Source organism: Poeciliopsis prolifica, unplaced genomic scaffold (genome assembly GCF_027474105.1).
Source record: "Poeciliopsis prolifica strain line A6 unplaced genomic scaffold, Auburn_PproV2 SCAFFOLD060, whole genome shotgun sequence".
Classification (NCBI taxonomy): Eukaryota; Metazoa; Chordata; class Actinopteri; order Cyprinodontiformes; family Poeciliidae; genus Poeciliopsis; species Poeciliopsis prolifica.
Window position 1 is genome coordinate 1240603 of NW_026562435.1, and position 17556 is coordinate 1258158.

At 38.8% G+C, this 17556-nt stretch overlaps 1 protein-coding gene across 1 annotated transcript; it reads right to left on the reverse strand.

Moving 5' to 3' along the window:
• Nucleotides 1-684: 684 nt before the first annotated feature.
• LOC129379663 (protein shisa-like-2A) lies at nucleotides 685-13978 on the reverse strand. The gene is made up of 3 exons (XM_055060453.1): nucleotides 13774-13978; nucleotides 10914-11050; nucleotides 685-5204 (listed from the first exon to the last, which is right to left on the reverse strand). The coding sequence occupies exons 1-3, from the start codon at nucleotides 13953-13955 to the stop codon at nucleotides 5017-5019; spliced, it is 507 nt and encodes a 168-aa protein (XP_054916428.1). The 5' UTR covers nucleotides 13956-13978; the 3' UTR covers nucleotides 685-5016.
• Between the last annotated feature and the right edge of the window lie 3578 nt (nucleotides 13979-17556).

A 17556-nucleotide genomic window follows, 5' to 3' on the forward strand; every position in this document is an offset into this window, starting at 1 on the left:
AAGACAGGAGGAGGTCTGTCACGTGGTCTGTTTGGTCATATGACAGCGACGGCGTCACAAGATTGTGGGAAGTTTAACTGAAGCAGAAAAGATAGCAGTGTGGTCATTTTTCCCAAGGTGTTGAAAGGGAAGTTATCGGTTGCATAAGCAATAATAATAATAATATTGGCATATACATATCTATATGGCATATCATTATTATGGATTATGCACTCAGGTCTTCATAATCTAATTATCCTATGAATCCCACCACTATGCTGGATGAAGTCAGATGAACTGAGGCATTCTGTTAGTGCCTGTCCTTTAAACAGCTTTCTAACCTCTTCTGTCTACAATAAAGCACTTACTTTTTTATGCTATCATAGCAACGATTGTGCCAAGCATTATTGCTATGATGATAAAAGATGTCTTTTTTGTTATGCTTGTCTCAAGTTTTAATTTGCACAAATGAAACTCAACGGGGATGCAGAAGGCAGAAAAAGGAGTAGAAAGGCTCTTCGATCTGCACAAATCCCACTAAAATAACTTTAGAGTAACAAGGCAACAGCAAAAAGTCGCACGGTTTCCCTCCTAATGTGGAACAGAAAAACAGTTTTCTCATACCAATATGGCAAAAAGAAACTGTTCAAGAGGAAAAAAAGATTAAACAATTTAAGATTTAATGAAAACAAACAAAATGTCCTCAGAATGGAAAATACACACATAAAAGCAAGAGATACAGTAGCAAATATTCAGTACATTAATAAACATAAACATTTGTGTAAACATTAACTATCTTGAAAGATGTTTACATTCATGAACGTTCTTAAAAGCTGCGTTTGTTGAGTTGTTCCAAGACGAGAGAATCAGATTGACAGCTGGCTCTGAAATTCACCCAGATCCTTTTCACAGCAATCATATGGGAGTGGAAAACGGGTGAATCCATGTGTCACAAGATTAGTTTCTCTCTGACTGCACAACACAACGGGACAACAAGGATAAACCAGCTGAGCTCCGATCTCTGCCACAGTGTGGCACCACACAATGTGGCAGCGTGGTGCATTGTGTGGTTCATTTAAACACCTTACAGTAGTAATAAAAGCTGGATTGTAGAGTCTTAATTTTTGCATTTACTGATCAATATCCATCCATGTTCTAACACCCTGGTCCCCAGTGGGGTCAAGAGGGGTGCTGGTGCTTATCTCAAGCTAACGTTCCAAGCGAGAGGCGGGGTACACCCTGAACAGGTTGCCAGTCTGTTGCAGGGCAACACAGAGACAGACGGGACAAACAACCGTCACACACACACACTCACATGATAGCAAGAGAATTTGGAGAGACCAATTTACCTGACCTGACAGTCATGTTTTTGGACTGTGGGAGGAAGCTGGAGTACCCGGTGAGAACTGAGTACTCCTGTTCTCTCCAGATACAGAGAGAACATGCAAACTCCATGCAGAAAGACTCTGGGCCGGGAATCTGGGCTGCAAGGCAACAGCTCTACCAACTGCTCCACTGATCAATATCAATATCAAGGCCCAAATTTAAAGCTTAAAAAACATGATGCCTGAAATAAAACAAATGAAAAACAAAAAAAACATTGGTAACAAACATTCATAAAGACTCAATGTTCATAACAGTCATATTTATGCCAGTGTCATGTCAGTCTCATGCACACCCCTTCAAATAAAGTGTCACCAAAAAATGCCTGAAAGGACTACATTTACGGTTTGAATTTTGGTGGCCCTTGAGTGCTTTCACAGTCACTATTTTAACTCATTTGGCAAAAAGGATCCAAATTACAGAGACACGTTTCATGACCCATGTTTGTGTGAAAGGTTGAAGTTACTGAAGGACAAACCATCAGTTTGTACCCACTGATGGAACATTTCCTGTCTGCTATTTGGCAAAAAGTTATTTAGGTAGCGTTTTATATTCTAGTCATAGTATTCTGGGAGGAAATGTGGTTCTTTGAGGTTGCCCAGAGTTCTGAATGTCTTATATCAGATGATATTGGTTCTGTGAGTCAGAACCAAAATGAATGGAAAAAATGTTTAATACAGAGTATGTGAGATTTGTGTATTTTTGTTTTTAGGATGTGGGTCCAAAATTGTCTGTTAAAAATGAAATCAAAATAGAAAGGAGCAGAATGGTAACACAAAGGAACTAAATGGTGCTATAAAGTGCTACATGAAACAGAACTTATTTGCTAATGAAATTGTAATAATTACTACTTAAAATGTTTGTTCAAAAGACAAAAACTAATTTGGAAGTGATTTGTACTATTTCTGTTTATAGGTGCAGTTTTCCTTTGAGCCAAATGCTAACAATATGGTTGGAGGCTCACAAAGCAGTACTAGCTTGTTTGCTTATGAGCAGACAAGCTTAAAAACAGACAATCGCCAAAGTTCAGGAGACATTTTCTGCTCGTTTTTAGGTATTGACGCAAGTTCCTGAGATCTGAATAGACGCCTGACGTTCTTTGGTCAAAAAGCCAACAACAACGAACCAAATTTCTGTTTGAAAACCATGTGCATCCTCAGCAAAGAGATGTAGAGAATACATTGAGGCACTTATCTTCATTCCACCATATTCTTCTATTGGTGAGTAGTTTTCTATGCTTGATTCAACAGCCAAAAACTACAATGTGAATATACATTCAGGTTTAAAAAGGCGCGAAAAACATTCTCCTATCTGAACAAGAGCAACAGTGATAAGCTTATACAACAAGACGCCACACAGATAAATATTTAGCAGCCATAATATTAATATTTACATTTTCCTCAGCGTGAGTTCAATCTTAACTGCTATCGGCCTATCTATAAAGAAGAGTACCATTTGTCTGAATGATGTGAACTGGTAACGTTTGGGAAAACAGCCAGTTGAAAAGAATCAAATTCCCGTAATTTTGTGTTGCTCAATTTATCTGTAGTGTGTTCATTTTTGAAGGCCCAGATTCAATCAGTTTGCTGTATTTTGCTTACCATATTTTCTAATATCCTTGGTGAAATGCCCATGAGCAGTGAAGACACTCAAATGATACTCATATGTCCAATTCTGATTATGTCCACATTTAGAACTGGGACAGCTAAAGCTTAAATAAAACTTAATTCTTTAAATACTTTGTGGGTTTTTTTCTGCAAGTGAACATTGTGAGCTTTCCAGGTTCTATTTTAACTGGTTTCTAATTTGATTAGTGTGTAAATGGGTTTTCTCAGCAGAACTTTTCAGCAGGATTGGTGATGCTTCTAAGAATTGGCAATGGAATGTTTGCTTCATATTTTTCCTTCACTTTTCAGCAACCACTTTAATATCAGCAGAATAAAAAATGGTCTGCTTGGCTGGCACTTAGACTGAGCTGAGAGTGTAACAAATGCTTAACATTTAACAAAAACACATAAGGGGGGTCTTTACCACATATCATTAAACTACATGTCTAGTAAAACTGAATACTTTAGTTACTTTCTGTTTTGAAATAAAAGTTTGACTGACTAACGCAGAAACTTGATACACATACATTAAACATTAAACATTGCTAAGGTCCAAATTTACAGCATCTGGCTTCTTCAGAATGTCTCATGTTAATGACGTAAAAGTGGGATTAAAAACATAACGGTTCAGGCTGCAGATGCCATAAAAATATGGATTTTCATAGTGTATCTGTGTTCTATTTGTGCTCTATATGTAATACATACACAGATTTTTTTCGATCAAGATCGAAAAAGATCAAAAATGGGCTGGTCAGACTGCCTTCAAAAAGTTTGATTTGCAGGCTGTGAATACAACCTGCAAAGATGCAAAAGAGGATCAGTCCTGCCAATATTGTTAAGAGAGAGAACCGTATAAATTGTTCCACTAGAGAACGTATAGAAATTGACTTAGACTTGGATTGAAGTTGGTGATAATGTGGCACACAGTTTCAACAGCTGTGCCAACATAGTGTAGAAAAGGATAGAACGGTAACATCATCACCTGTGTCCAAGGTGGAGGTGGTGCCACCTATTATTTATTTTATCTGATATTATTAATCCTCACAATAGACAAATATTGTTTCACTCATTTCATTCCACCAAGCTATTTGTGTGCTTAACCTTTATGAGTGTATTTTTGAAACCCAAGGTGCCCTAACGAACTGCAAGTTGTGTTTTTTCTAGGGCTTTAGAGATATTAGGCACAAAATATATGCTTTCAGTTCTCATTTTCCTCACATTGAATCTCTTTTAATATGACCAAAAACCTAATCTTGACATCTTCAGTTTGTAAAGTTGTCCTTCTTTTATACCAGGGCTATACAACACTGTTATTCCTGAATCCTTAAGAATAGAAGAATAATACACACACGACATTAGTATGGTGTTGATGTGGGTGCTGTTGAGCTAAATATGTGCACCTGTGTAAATGATACAAGAGAAAAGACGAGCATGATGTGCTAATGGACTGTGGTTATAAAATCTATTCAGATCTCAAAGAATACTGACAGCTTTCAGCAAATTGGATCTGGATTTCAAGAGCAGAATGTGTAAAATTAAACAGACGTCACTTCTCACATTGTTTTTTTCTAAATGGAAGTAAAAGTAATTAAGGACATGAAGTAAATCATATATTGCTTAAAAACAGCAATCCCAGAAAATCAAGCGTTGACTTTTCTCCTGTTAGAGAACCAGCTTTCCATCTGCCTGTCTAGTTCTGGTAATCTGAGCTGTTAAACAAGAATAAGTCTACATTGGAATTCCAATGATTCTTGTTCATTGTTATGGGCAATATAGCTTCCTTTTTGAATTTTTGTATTAAGACGGATATAATAGAAACTTATTTGAATGTTAACTAATTAAAAGGCTACAAAATTAAAGCTCAAATATTAAATATCCCACTGGTGGGAGCCACAATAAGGTTTTTGCACTTGCAATTTTGTTCTGTTGAATTATATAATAATAATGTATTTGTTGATAAGATAAAAGCAACAACTTATATTAAACTACAGGGGCAGAGAAGAAAAAAGACATTAACTCCAATCCGAAATTTTGAAAAAGTGTCGTCCTATGTCGGGTTCTCCACGTTGATGGATGTGACAGTGGCCATGAAACAGCGCTGGAAAAGGCGGTCAGGGTCTGGCTGCTGGTTGTCACAGTCCAGCTTGCCTCTTACAAAGTGTTTCCTGAGGCCTTGTGAGCCAACAGGGGCGCTGCTGCGGCTGACTCCGGCTCCTTGTTGACTGACGATGGCGTCTGGAAAAAAAGAAAAAAAAAAGAAAACTTGAGCCTGAATTTAGCCTGAAAGACATATTGCTGCTTCTCCAACAAATTTATCAAAACAACTTAACCCATTTAAGCTTGAATGGCCTACTGTGAGGAACATGTACCAAGATACGATTCATAATGAGGAAGAGATAGGCTTGTCCAGGACACAAATGGCTCAAAGCCAGTAGTCTTATTGTGATACTGAAAAAGTGGGACCCACATACGTTCAATTCAAGCATTTTGCAAAATAAAATAATTTTCTTAAAACCCAACTGAGACCAAGATAACATTTTGCATCCAAGCCAGAGGCAGCAATTAAGGTTAAACAGTTTTTATCAAGAATGTCTTAAAGTTTCTTTTGCTGTTGAACTCTCCAATTACTTCGTCTCTTCAGGCATATCTGACATGTTTCCATGGTATGCTCCTCAGTCTGAGAAACCAGAAAGAAGAAAACTTGAAGAGGCATCATAGAGGTTTCCAGAGGCAGCATCAACCCATCACTATAACGACGAACTAACACCGCCTGCTCAACAGCAGGCTCAACTGGCTTCTTGCTTGACGATGTCATTCCAGATGCAGGAAGGCTAGAAGGTCCGTCATCCCGGGCCGTGGCTGTGTGGGTTTGCTTCCTAACCTCCACCACCTCCAGGATCCAATGATGTTTGTTGTTTTCCCTTTAGATAATCTTGGCCCTTTCCCAATCAATGATGTGATTTTTCTCTTCACTGTGGTATGCTGTGGTTGATTTCAAGTTTTCTTGCAATGCCTGTTTTTCTCAGGGTGGTTGGTAGGCTTAGGAACAACAGCTGTTACACATCTGATGAAGACAGAAGCATACAGTCTCACTCCAACCAATCAAATGACATTATTACCTCACAGGTTTTTGTCTTTGGATGTAGATGAGTGATATAGAATGTTATGCTGGTGTCTGATGTTAAAAAAATATTAATCTTTTCTAAATCCTGTCTGATCAGGGAACATAATCATTGAGAATACTTTCTGAAGATGACATCCCAATACCTGAACAAGAATGTGTCAGTGTTAAGAAGAGAGATACGGAGGTTAAAAACCACAACTAAGCAAATCTTTGCCTTTTTTGAACAATAAAGATGAAACTGCTTGATGGATGAATATAGCCATAGAGGTCACACTGACAATAGCAAGGCCATCCAGACTGAGTGCTTTCCTACTTTGGATGCTTCAGAATGCTGATGCTATTTTTGTAGTTCAGATCTTCCTCAAGCTCACTAAAATGATCAGCATTAAAATGATCTGCAAGGGATTTGCAGAGATCTGAAAATGTTTTCTCAGCTCATCAGTGGGCAAGTCAGAACTGTTGTTTTCACTGATTTGTAAAAATCTCTAAAACAGGAATTTATTCTGTTTTAGAGATTTTTGCATCATCAGTGTGTTGTGCCCCCTCCTTTCCCATGTTTTATCATTGGGATTGTTTGTTTCACTTATATTAACTGATGTGCAAGAAATCAACCTGTCTTCTTACCTTTTTTGCTATCATTTTGATACAATATATTAAGCTTGTTGTGTAGAAAGAATATAAAATTCAGTTTTAGTGATGGGTATTTTGTGGAAAGTTCTGCTGTCAGAGATCTACGGTATAACTCATCCACATTTAGAAGCTCTTTGGATAGTTTAAGATGTTCCTTTTTTGTTATATGAAATTGTTATGACCCCCACAGATGTTCAAAGTGTCCCATAATGCCAAAGATGACACTCCTGGGATATGATGAACTGCTACAAAGAATTTACCTTCAGATGAAACATATTTCAAAAAAACCTATTCTGAGAGCAAAAAGGCGCCACAGACAGACTGTAGAGGGTAGTTTCATAGAGCGACTCATGGTCTGAGATGACTATACATCAAGAATCACACTTTGTTAGGAGCCACAAATACCAAACAAACATCCATGTAGAAAGAAAGAAATTACCCACAGATTTTGTACTCAACTCATTCATTCATCTGTTGTACATTTCCTCATGGCAAATCCAGCCCAACATGGGGACAACGTTGGGCTGATTGCAATACTAATAGCCAGGCCCTATTAAAGGGGCAGCATTGTTATTTCCAGGCACATAATGCCATTTTATAGCACAATCAAATGACTTCAGTTGTTTAAAAAAATGCTACTGATATCTAAGAAATTTGTCTTTGTAATTTAACAAAGAGCCTCTGTCTCTTTAAGAAATCCTGCTCGTTATAAAACTCCCTCTTCAGAAAATTATCACAAGATGGCTCCTGGAGTAACCCTTTAACAATGTCTTTACCTGCGTTTCACTGAGAGGGCTAGGTCCACCCAGACATTTTGAACAACTGAATGGTCGCCATGGAGATTAAAATATTTCTCAAACATGGATGTCAGAATCAAGACAACACTCCAGGAATGTTTTTGATGAAGGAATAACATAAAATAATGTAAAGCTTAAAACATTTATTTTACATAATACTGCCACTTTAAGCTGCTTTACACAGACGAGTTTTTTTCTACAATCTTTGTGTCCATATCCATAAACTCATAGCTGTCTTTGTTTTCCTCTGGATGAAAGAGTAACACTGTTGGGTGTTGAGAACCAGGTTTTTCAATGGGAATTCATTTTCTTCAATCACCACTGATGTATCCAGTACACAAACAAATGCCATTCTCCTTCAAGAAGCCAATCTTCTTTCAGTGGACCTTTTGTTCCAACACATCGACTGCTCCACAACAAAGACACTTTGTGCTGTCAGACTTGCCTGTTTCACTTTCACATTTTGTTCTTTCTATTCCAATAAAATGACATCTGTAGCATCTGTAGCTCCCTGTAACTAAAATGAGGTTGTGATCTCTGCTCCTTCACACATTTATTTATGTTTGATAAGGGAGCATTGTTGCCGTTTCCAAATAAAGGGAAAGTTAGGATCATTTTCTCTCAATAAAGAGAGAATAAAGCTTTGAAATTTCTCTTGCAGTTTGTGGAGCAACTTTGTGGTGACTGCTCTGCTCTATCAGTAATGTGCAACTCATCCAGGTAATGAACTCCTTCCATTTCACTGCAGCGTCCTCTAAGGAAACAGCTGTGATTCTGAAACAGCCTCCAGTAAAAGGGAGGCTGTGAGAAAACTCGTTCCATGGAAGCATGGGCTATTTTCAGTAAATAATGTTTTTGCTTTCAGGATTGAGAGGCTGATGGGCTGTTTCTTCTGGAACTGAAGCCCATCAGACCTCACTTCCAGAAGATAAAGATTGCTAAGATGGATGGCATTGTGATGTATCCTCATTATGTACAGCATATAGTTACAATCCTCATTTCCTGAGCTGTGATTTATATTTTGAATGTGTTCATTGTGATGCATTGTCCTATCTCTGTTATTGTATTGAGGCAGCGGGTTATGACATTTATTAGATACAAACACAATGTATAGCTAACGTAACTGAATGAAGAGTTTTCTTTGATGTTCTAGTAATTCATCTTTATCCGCTGCTGATTTCTGATGCTGTTTTTATCTGAACTGGTACTGCAGCAAATTCAGAGGAGGAACAAAACGCTGCTGGTTAAAAAATAGACACTGAGATTAAAACATACCTTTCATTATTTTTTACAACATAAAAACATACAACTTAGATAAATTATGTGCAAGACACAATTAAACTAAAAATAATTGCAATAAGTGAAGCGGTCACACTCTCTTCCCTGCTACTCAAGCAGGTGGGTGAATAGCCCCTAATTAAAAGTTCACTTGAACTACATATTGATAAGCTAATAAGAAAACTATAAAATTTGAAACCCAAATAAATGAACATCAGACAAATTACTTTAACAGCTGCTACAGAAACTGACCCAAACAGATGTGAGCCTTCATGAATCAAGGTGGTGTTGTGGAGCCCTGATTATGGCTGATAGGCACTCCAGGCCGTTTGATTTCATTTTCATTTAAAATAAAAGTGCCAGGAATCTTCTGGCAAAGTTAAACGTCAATGTGTACATATCAAACAATATACAAAGTAATACACAGCGTGATGGTGGCGAAGGCTGTAGGAGTTTGAGCTGCACAGAGTGGCATGCCGGTTCAGTCTCTGGGCACCTTGCCTGCCCAGGGCAACTGTAGCTACAATCCAGTAATGTGCCCTATAAGATTTTGATCTGAATAAAGGGCATTATAAATAAAATGTATTATATTTATGTGAATAAGCTCGCTCATGTGATAAGTCATTAAAAGTCATGGCAGCGACGGATATAAATAGTTACATGAGATCTATTCATTATACAATAGCGATCCCTGTCTATCAGCCAATCAGAGGAAACTTCAGCATCTAATTCAGGTGTTGGAGCTCCAAGCTCTGCCTACCTGGCAGCGGTTGTGTTCTGGAATGCCATAGTTGGCTATTTTACAGAGGAGATGCAGATTCAACATATCCGGATGACATCAACGTTTTATAAACTGTGTGATGCTGTGAGAGCTCTGGTGAAGCTCCAGCTGCACATTGTCTGAGAAAAAACATCATCCTGCTACAACTTCCTGTTGTCTTCTTTGTCGTTTTTGCCAGTAGTAACTTCCAGTTGTTGATAATATGATGTGAAAAAAGTGTTTCCTTTGCAACCTTTCTGAAATGTGATACGACTGAAAAACCAACTCATTGTAGTGTAAAAACTTTTATTGAAAATCTTGAGTTTTTTTCAAAAGTAGCATGCCTCCACTGAGCAAATTTATTGTCATAGATTTAATTTGCACATTCTATGGAGAATGGAAATGCATCTAACATCTGTTTAAGGTCTCTTAAAACCATGGGTCATCCCTGGTCAAATGTACAAAAGTTTATCTTTGGCCAGCTGGTTACAGAAAGATACATCAATCCCTCAAGCTGCCAAGTCAGCTAATCCAAACATTTTCAGAGTCTGGAAACTCTAAAAATGGGCAACAACCCCTTTTAATTTTTATATAAAGCTGGATGACAAAATTCATACTCAAGAATTCTTAGTTTGATTGATTCATGTAAATCTGGACCCAGCAGCCAGTCATTTACTTCCTGTTCCTGCTTCATTCTTTCCAGGGTCAAAGAGGTTCCAGCACTAATGCTAACACTATGATATATTGTCACGGTCGTGCACACCAACCACTAAACCTGTCATGCATGTGAGTTTGGAAACGAAGGAGCCCAGAGAAAAGCCTCCCGGGCAGTGATGCCTCAAATGAGACTCAAACTTGGAATATTTTTCCTACTTGGTTGATGCTGCCTGAATTTAATTTGACTTTGTCACAATAGGCTTATTGTTAGAATTTCAATCACTTCCCACTCACCTATTCTAAACTGAAAACATGTTTAAAGCATTTCACTTCTGAAACTTAGGTAAATTTAGTTTGAAACATAATTTGAAGCATATTCCATGGGTAAGAGGGTTATCACACAGAGATTATCCTTTACAGCCCTATAAACTCCACTGAATTCTTCCCAAGATTACTTAAACCCCAGAGGAATGAACGCTGTGGGGCAACACTTAATGTCAAGTGTTTGAAGACAGACAGGCTAAAACTATTGACATTATTCTGTATATTAAGTTTAAGATGTTGAAAATACATTTACAGCCCAGTCCATCTTTTTTCGCCCCCCCAACACTATTGTCAGTGGACTGCTGAATAATTTAAATCATATCAATGTTTTAGTAGACTGGGTCCCTCCCAGACGCTGCATCTGGAGACAGTACCTGGTGCTCGAAGGGGCAGTCCGCTGTCCAGACCTCTGGGTTTGGTGGTGACAAACAGGTAGCAGAGGACGCACAGAGTGATGACGAAAGCAAGCAGGACCACAGCTGCAACGGAGAGACCCACAAGAGCTCCGAGGCTGCAGGACACAGCAGAAGGAAGCTTAGAGCAGAGAACAACACAGCGAGACTAGAAGATTTCTTTATCTCCACCTGCAGCTGCAGGATTTTGGCTTTCTGCAGGAAAGACAGTATTGCACCTCTTTTCCAATTTTGCAAAATAAAAACTGCAGGTGTGTCGAGCAATTAAAGCTGACAACTTTTTTGAGTGTGTAGCAGTGATAAGACAGAATCTGTTCTGTGACGAGAAAAATAAAGCCTGCTTATCTTTTATTAGATCATTTCACGTGATTACCTTTATATTCTGCAAATACAAGAATGAAAATTAAGTCAAGAAAATTAGCCAACCTGGAAACACGGTCCAGTTTCCACACAGAGACTCAGAGCTGGATGTCAGATTCAAATTAGTGTGTCCATTAAAAACATGCTGGATGATTTGGACCGAAAGTGCTGGTTCTGTTGGTTTTATAAACACACACACACACACACGCATGCACGCACGCACGCATGCATGCACGCACGCACGCACGCACGCACGCACACACACACACACACACACACACACACACACACACACACACCCCACACCCACACACACACACACACACACACACACCCACACACACACACACACACACATGCTCTCATACCGACCAGCTGAGAGCAACTATCATTCAGTAAAAACAGAGCTGAAATATCTGCTCTCACAAAAATGTATTGAGATTCTGGTGTGCTTCCCAGGATATACATTATGCAGCATTAGCGTCTAGAGCGCAGCATTGAGCTCATTACACATAATGCCACATAACGATGCGTAGTGGCCAGCATACACAGTCCAGAGCCAGTAATTCTCCTGGACCTCAGAGCTGTTGCACAGGCAGGCTGGGACTAAAGCAGCATATTCATTTCATAAACATATAAAAACAAATGTACTCAGCGACTACTCAGCTCATATACCATTTTCAGCAAATATGTTTTAGCGACAGAGCGACACACAGCTCAGCTCCACCTCTGGCAGAGTAGAAGCAGACACCTGGATTGATCCAAGGCTGCTTCTGTCCGTGTGGCCTGCAGGTGTGGAATGAAATAGCAACACGAATTACTTCTAAAATAAATAACACGTTTTTAGGAATGTTTTTACAATCTGGCAATAATCATGACATTTCATGGAGTCTAACCTTCAAGGACTAATTCTAACTTCAAAAGTGACTTTAACATGTGGATTTTGAAGAATTACGTGGATCTTAAGGCACAGAAAACTTTAATGCAATGGATTTAATGGATCCGACTCTGAAACTCTGAGTTTTTATAACTCTGAAATGTCTTCAGAGTTATAAAAACAGACCACTAGAAAGACTCTGCAGTCTCTTTACATTTTCAACACATTTCAAAGGAACTGGTTACTGTATGCTAATTGATAATGCTCATGGTCGTCACCTCTGGAGCTCATGGACAACAAGGGGTCGAGTCATGGACAACAGGATGTTGAGTGAAACCTCCTGTTCTGCTTATGGCCAAGTCATGGGCAGGGAAGTAACATTCTGATTGGCTAACCCGTCTGGGAAAGGGGAAATGGCCATTCTCTTCTTTCATTCGAGGTTTTTTGGTAATGAGTATAAAGGCAGAAAAGTCCCATTGTTCAGTAGAGTCTGCTGTGGGTTATGTTCGGTCACCCAGTTACTTGATGCTGTAGCTCTCCAGTTCACTGTGTCATGGTAAGAGCAGATTGAAAGAATTTAAGCATTACGTATTGTTTGTTGTGTGAATGAATTTGCTGTAATCTGTGGCGGAATAAAAGGACACATTTATTCTAGCAGAACATCATGTTGTCATTATTTATCACCGATCACCCCCGATCCTGCCTAAAATTTCACAAAGCAAATAGCATCTCATGAAGCAGCAGCACTGAGTCTCTAACATTAATGTCAGCATCTACAGTAGATATACAGACATATTTATAGGTTCTCAGCCATCCAAGGACATGAATCCCCCCAAAATAAAAAGAAAGAAATAATTGTTTAGAGCAACTTAAGTTATAATTTAATATCACATGACTTGCATTGAGAACCACTTCAGTAAATCAATATTTATGAGGAGTTTTAGTAAGTGGAGATACTTATTAAAACTTTTTGGTCAGAGCCTTAAGTTTTCGTAAAGGTTTAGCAGAGATCAGATCTGTGACGCTGAACCAAAATCATATCTAAACATTTGAATCTTAGTTTGACTTCTATGGGTCTAAACTGGTTGTTTACTGAGAAAAACATTTTGTTATTTATTGCTACTTTCAAGTCAGTTTTAGTGGTGCAGCTTGAACACAATAAAACATTTTAAAACCACATTACATTTGAACAAGATTACTCTTAAAAAAATGTCCCTGTTCATGGCCCCCCAATAATGAGATGGGATTTACGCCCTTGGACACAGTGAAAGATCTGAGCACAGACTGTTCATTTAAATCATCAGTTCATGATTAAAGCTTTCATAAACTCACCAGCTCCTGCTGACATTAAGCAGGAGCCTGCTGACATTTGCGCTTCATTGTTGGAGCGTTTTTATTCAGAAGCAGTTACTGTTATAATCTGACACAAAACAACAAAACATGCAAATTCCTCACAGCACGGAAACTTTGCAGGCTAAATGCCAGCATCACGTTTCAGTTCAGTCTGAGCAACAGGCAGTTTGATCCCGAACTGAACCCGAACTGAGTTCCACCTCTGCGCAGCCAGTCACTGTGACGCCTCACCTCAGCCACCACATGTATCCATACTCGTAGGGGAAGAAGCTGTTCGGGTCATCGCAGCAGTACTTCAAGTCACTGAAGCCGCAGCAGAACACCGCCGTGGACTCGCCCCCCGCCTTCGGACACGTGAAGCTGTCCACGAACACCTTTTCCCTGGAGTGGTAACTCTCGCACACCGCGCTCATGTCAGGCGCACAGGACGCGCAACCAACAGACTGATCTCATTCCGCCCTGATGCAGCTGCTGCTGTTGGGAGGGAGACAGAGAGAGAGAGAGAGAGAGAGAGAGAGAGAGAGAGAGAGAGAGAGAGAGAGAGAGAGAGAGAGAGAGAGAGAGAGAGAGACCTCCTCCTCCCCTCTCTCCATCACTGTCTCACCTGCTCCAAAAGCTCCCACTCACCTTCAGGCATCATGGACTGAAGTTGGGTGGTAAAAAATATCAAAAAGCGCAACTTTAAATATATTTGTCTGTAGCATAACTTTCATTTCTGCATATATAAAAATGTTTGACAGTTTGGTGTGAGACAGATAATCAAAGAGCAGATCAGTCTCTTCCTCCTCCCTGAGAAGGAGGATCAATAACAACCAATCAGAAGGATTTAGCTCTGTCAATCATCCTCATGTACTATTGCTAAAAAACCTGCCATTACAGGAAAAATATAATCTGCCATCATCTGTGGCTGTAAATTAGAGCTGGAAGAAGACAGAAGAGGGTGATTTTTTTTCACAGAAGTCGCTGTGAGACAATATAGTCTCATACTATTCTGACACGACATAATGACAATTTCAACAAACTGTTTCCCTGTGTTGTAAAAATGTTACAGAACTGACAGGGTGATGAACCTCAGGGTGAACTGCAAAAGTGTGGAAATGAAAATCAGAAATTTTTGATTATGTCAACTTGTGTAGAATTTAAATGTAACAGCAATATCAGTAAGGCAGTCAACAAACAGGTTTTCCTCCGCAGCTAATTTAGAGAGAAAATGGCAAATAAGAAAACATTGTGCAAAAACATTGTAATAGAAATATGTCTGTGACATGCTTCGGTCTGGGTTTAATAAAAATAAAGTCAGTATTAGGGATGAAAATCAAAAGAACTGATATAGTTGGTCTGTGATTTTGTTCTGACAGAAATCAGCTAAATTCTTGCATCATGCAGAAGTCTAAGAAATAAATCCAAGCGGTATAACGGCTTGGCTTAGAGACTCACAATGTGTGGAGCCTCATTGTGAAACAGACGGCTTTATACTGACACAAAAGGTTTATTGTACACCTTTCATGTACAATAAAAATAAAAGATGTACACATTTGACAATATGGAGGCATTTGTCAATAGAAAATATATGAAAACATATTTAAAAAAATATCTCGTGTAACATCTGAAAGATGTTATTGATGTGAAATCAAATGCGCTTGCTAGCAAGTTACATTCAACAAAGTCTTTAAACGCAGCAGAACACGGCCGTGGACTCGCCTTCGGACAAGTGAAGCTGTCCATGAACACCTTTTCCCTGGAGTGGTTATAAGTTACATTCATCAAAGTCTTTAAACGGCTCTTTGTTATTTTTCCAAAAGGGGAAATAAATGTTGCCATAACTCATAATCATCTCAGTATTTTTCTTTTATATCATAGATATTTTTGATTATACGAATGTATATGCTATTGTTTAAACTGAAATAAAGCTTTCAACCCAGTTACTATTATTGGGGGCTTTATGGGTGTTTACTATGTGTAGTTGAGAGTATTGGTAAAGGATGTGGGAGCAGGGAATCGTTTAGGTTTTACTTGATTATTACTGTGAGTGAAACAATCCCCAGTAAAACCCAAACCTTTTCTCCCATTGGCACCCAGAAGAACTTCCTCCAAGTTTCCAAGGTTTGTGGATTCCTTGGTGTCAGGAATTCACTTTTCATCATGTAAAGCCTCACTTCCTGTTTCAACATTATTATAAATCTGCTGTCTGTCATCAGTCAATTCTCCACAAAGTTAATGCTACTGTGCTTGTTGCACATTTATGAAAGACAGGCACATTATCCTCAAGTTGGAAGAGAGAAACTGTCAAATTAATTTATGCATGTTTTAGGCAACCTTGACCCTATATGATAATATTCATGTAAAAAATAGAACACAATGTTTTTTTTTTTTGTTGAACTTCAGCATTTGATTTTCAAGGATCCAGCAGCAAAATCACATAAAGATTCTCTGTTTAGATGTGGTTGATTATCAAGCAGGAAGAAAAGAGCGAAGGACCGGCTGACTGCATGACTGCAAGTGTTCTGCACAAGCACATCAACTCAAACTCAATAAAGCTCAGTGGAAACAATCACACCAACCTGGCTGAATTTAATGAGACTCCCCAGGCCACGCCATGGCAAGTAACAATTGACCTTGACTTTGTGTAAACATGTTTTACTGGGCTGGAACCATTCTCCAGCTTCTGCTCCCATTACTCACAGTTCTGATCATCCAAACCAGGTTACCCACAATGCAATTCATTCTAAATAGACCCAACAAGTACACTGCGTTCAGGCAGAATACAGCATGAAGGGCCTTTTCTGTAATGTAATTGAGTACTTTTAAAACTGAATATGTTGGTATGGCATATTTTTTAAATATTCGAAAATTATAAAGTTCACTGCAAAAACACAAAATTTTACCAAGTAATTTTGGTCAAGTTATGTTTCAAGTGCAAACATAACTTGAAATAAGACAAAACTGACTTACAAGTAACTTTTCTGCAAGATATAGAGACTTGTATATGAATATATCTAACATCAGACTTATAAAGCACTTTTCTGGACAGTCAAGACACTTTACATGAAATCACTCATTTTCATTCACTCACCAAAAGTGGCAAGCTACTAGATTGTAGCCACAGCTTCCCTGTGGCAGCGATGGCCGATGCCCGGTGGCGCGGTATAACGGCTTGGCTTAGAGACTCACCAACAGCAGGAGAAACTTCAGGATCCTCCAGTGTGCATCTAATCTGAAACTCTTGTCATAAAACACTCACAGGCAGACCTAAGTATATACAAGAGGTGTATTTCTGTTAGAAATGTATGCAACACTAGCAATTTCGCAGTTTCCACAAAAAAAATACACAATTAAGATCACACGTGAATAAGTTTATGGCCATATTGAAATATGGTCATTTGAATATGACCAGCCCTCCTCCACCCCTCATTCTTATGCCAAAGTGTTTTATTGAACAAGACGTTTTGAAATTGCCCTGTTTCTATCCATCCATCCATCCATCCGTTTTCTGGTCACCCTTCTCCCTAACGGGGTCGGGAGGTGCTGGTGCCTATCTCCAGCTGTGTTCCAGGCGAGAGGCGGGGTCACCCTGGACAGGTCACCAGTCTGTCGCAGCCCTATTAAGCAAAATTTTTTTGAAATGTCAAATTTGTCAATTTTATTTTTACTGGAAATGCATCTATTTAGGTTGTGTTCACTGCAGATATTTTTGAATGCTGATCAGAGAAAAAAGTTTTACCTTCATACAGCAACTACAAGTCATTTTGAATGTGCTGCAGTTGTCATGCCAGGCCACTATGTGGTGCTGTCATTTTAACTATTCTTCACCTCATGAGTCTGTTGAGTGTCTACATTAAACACAAAATGAGTTGAACCAAGTGCTCCTGTAAAATACATATCCTGTTTTAGAAGATATGTTAAGATGAACAGGTTAAGTAGCACAACACATTGTAATGCTATCCACCATGTTTTTTCCTGCTACTCGACTGTGCATTGGTAAAACAAATCCTGCACATGTGCTCTGAGTAATTC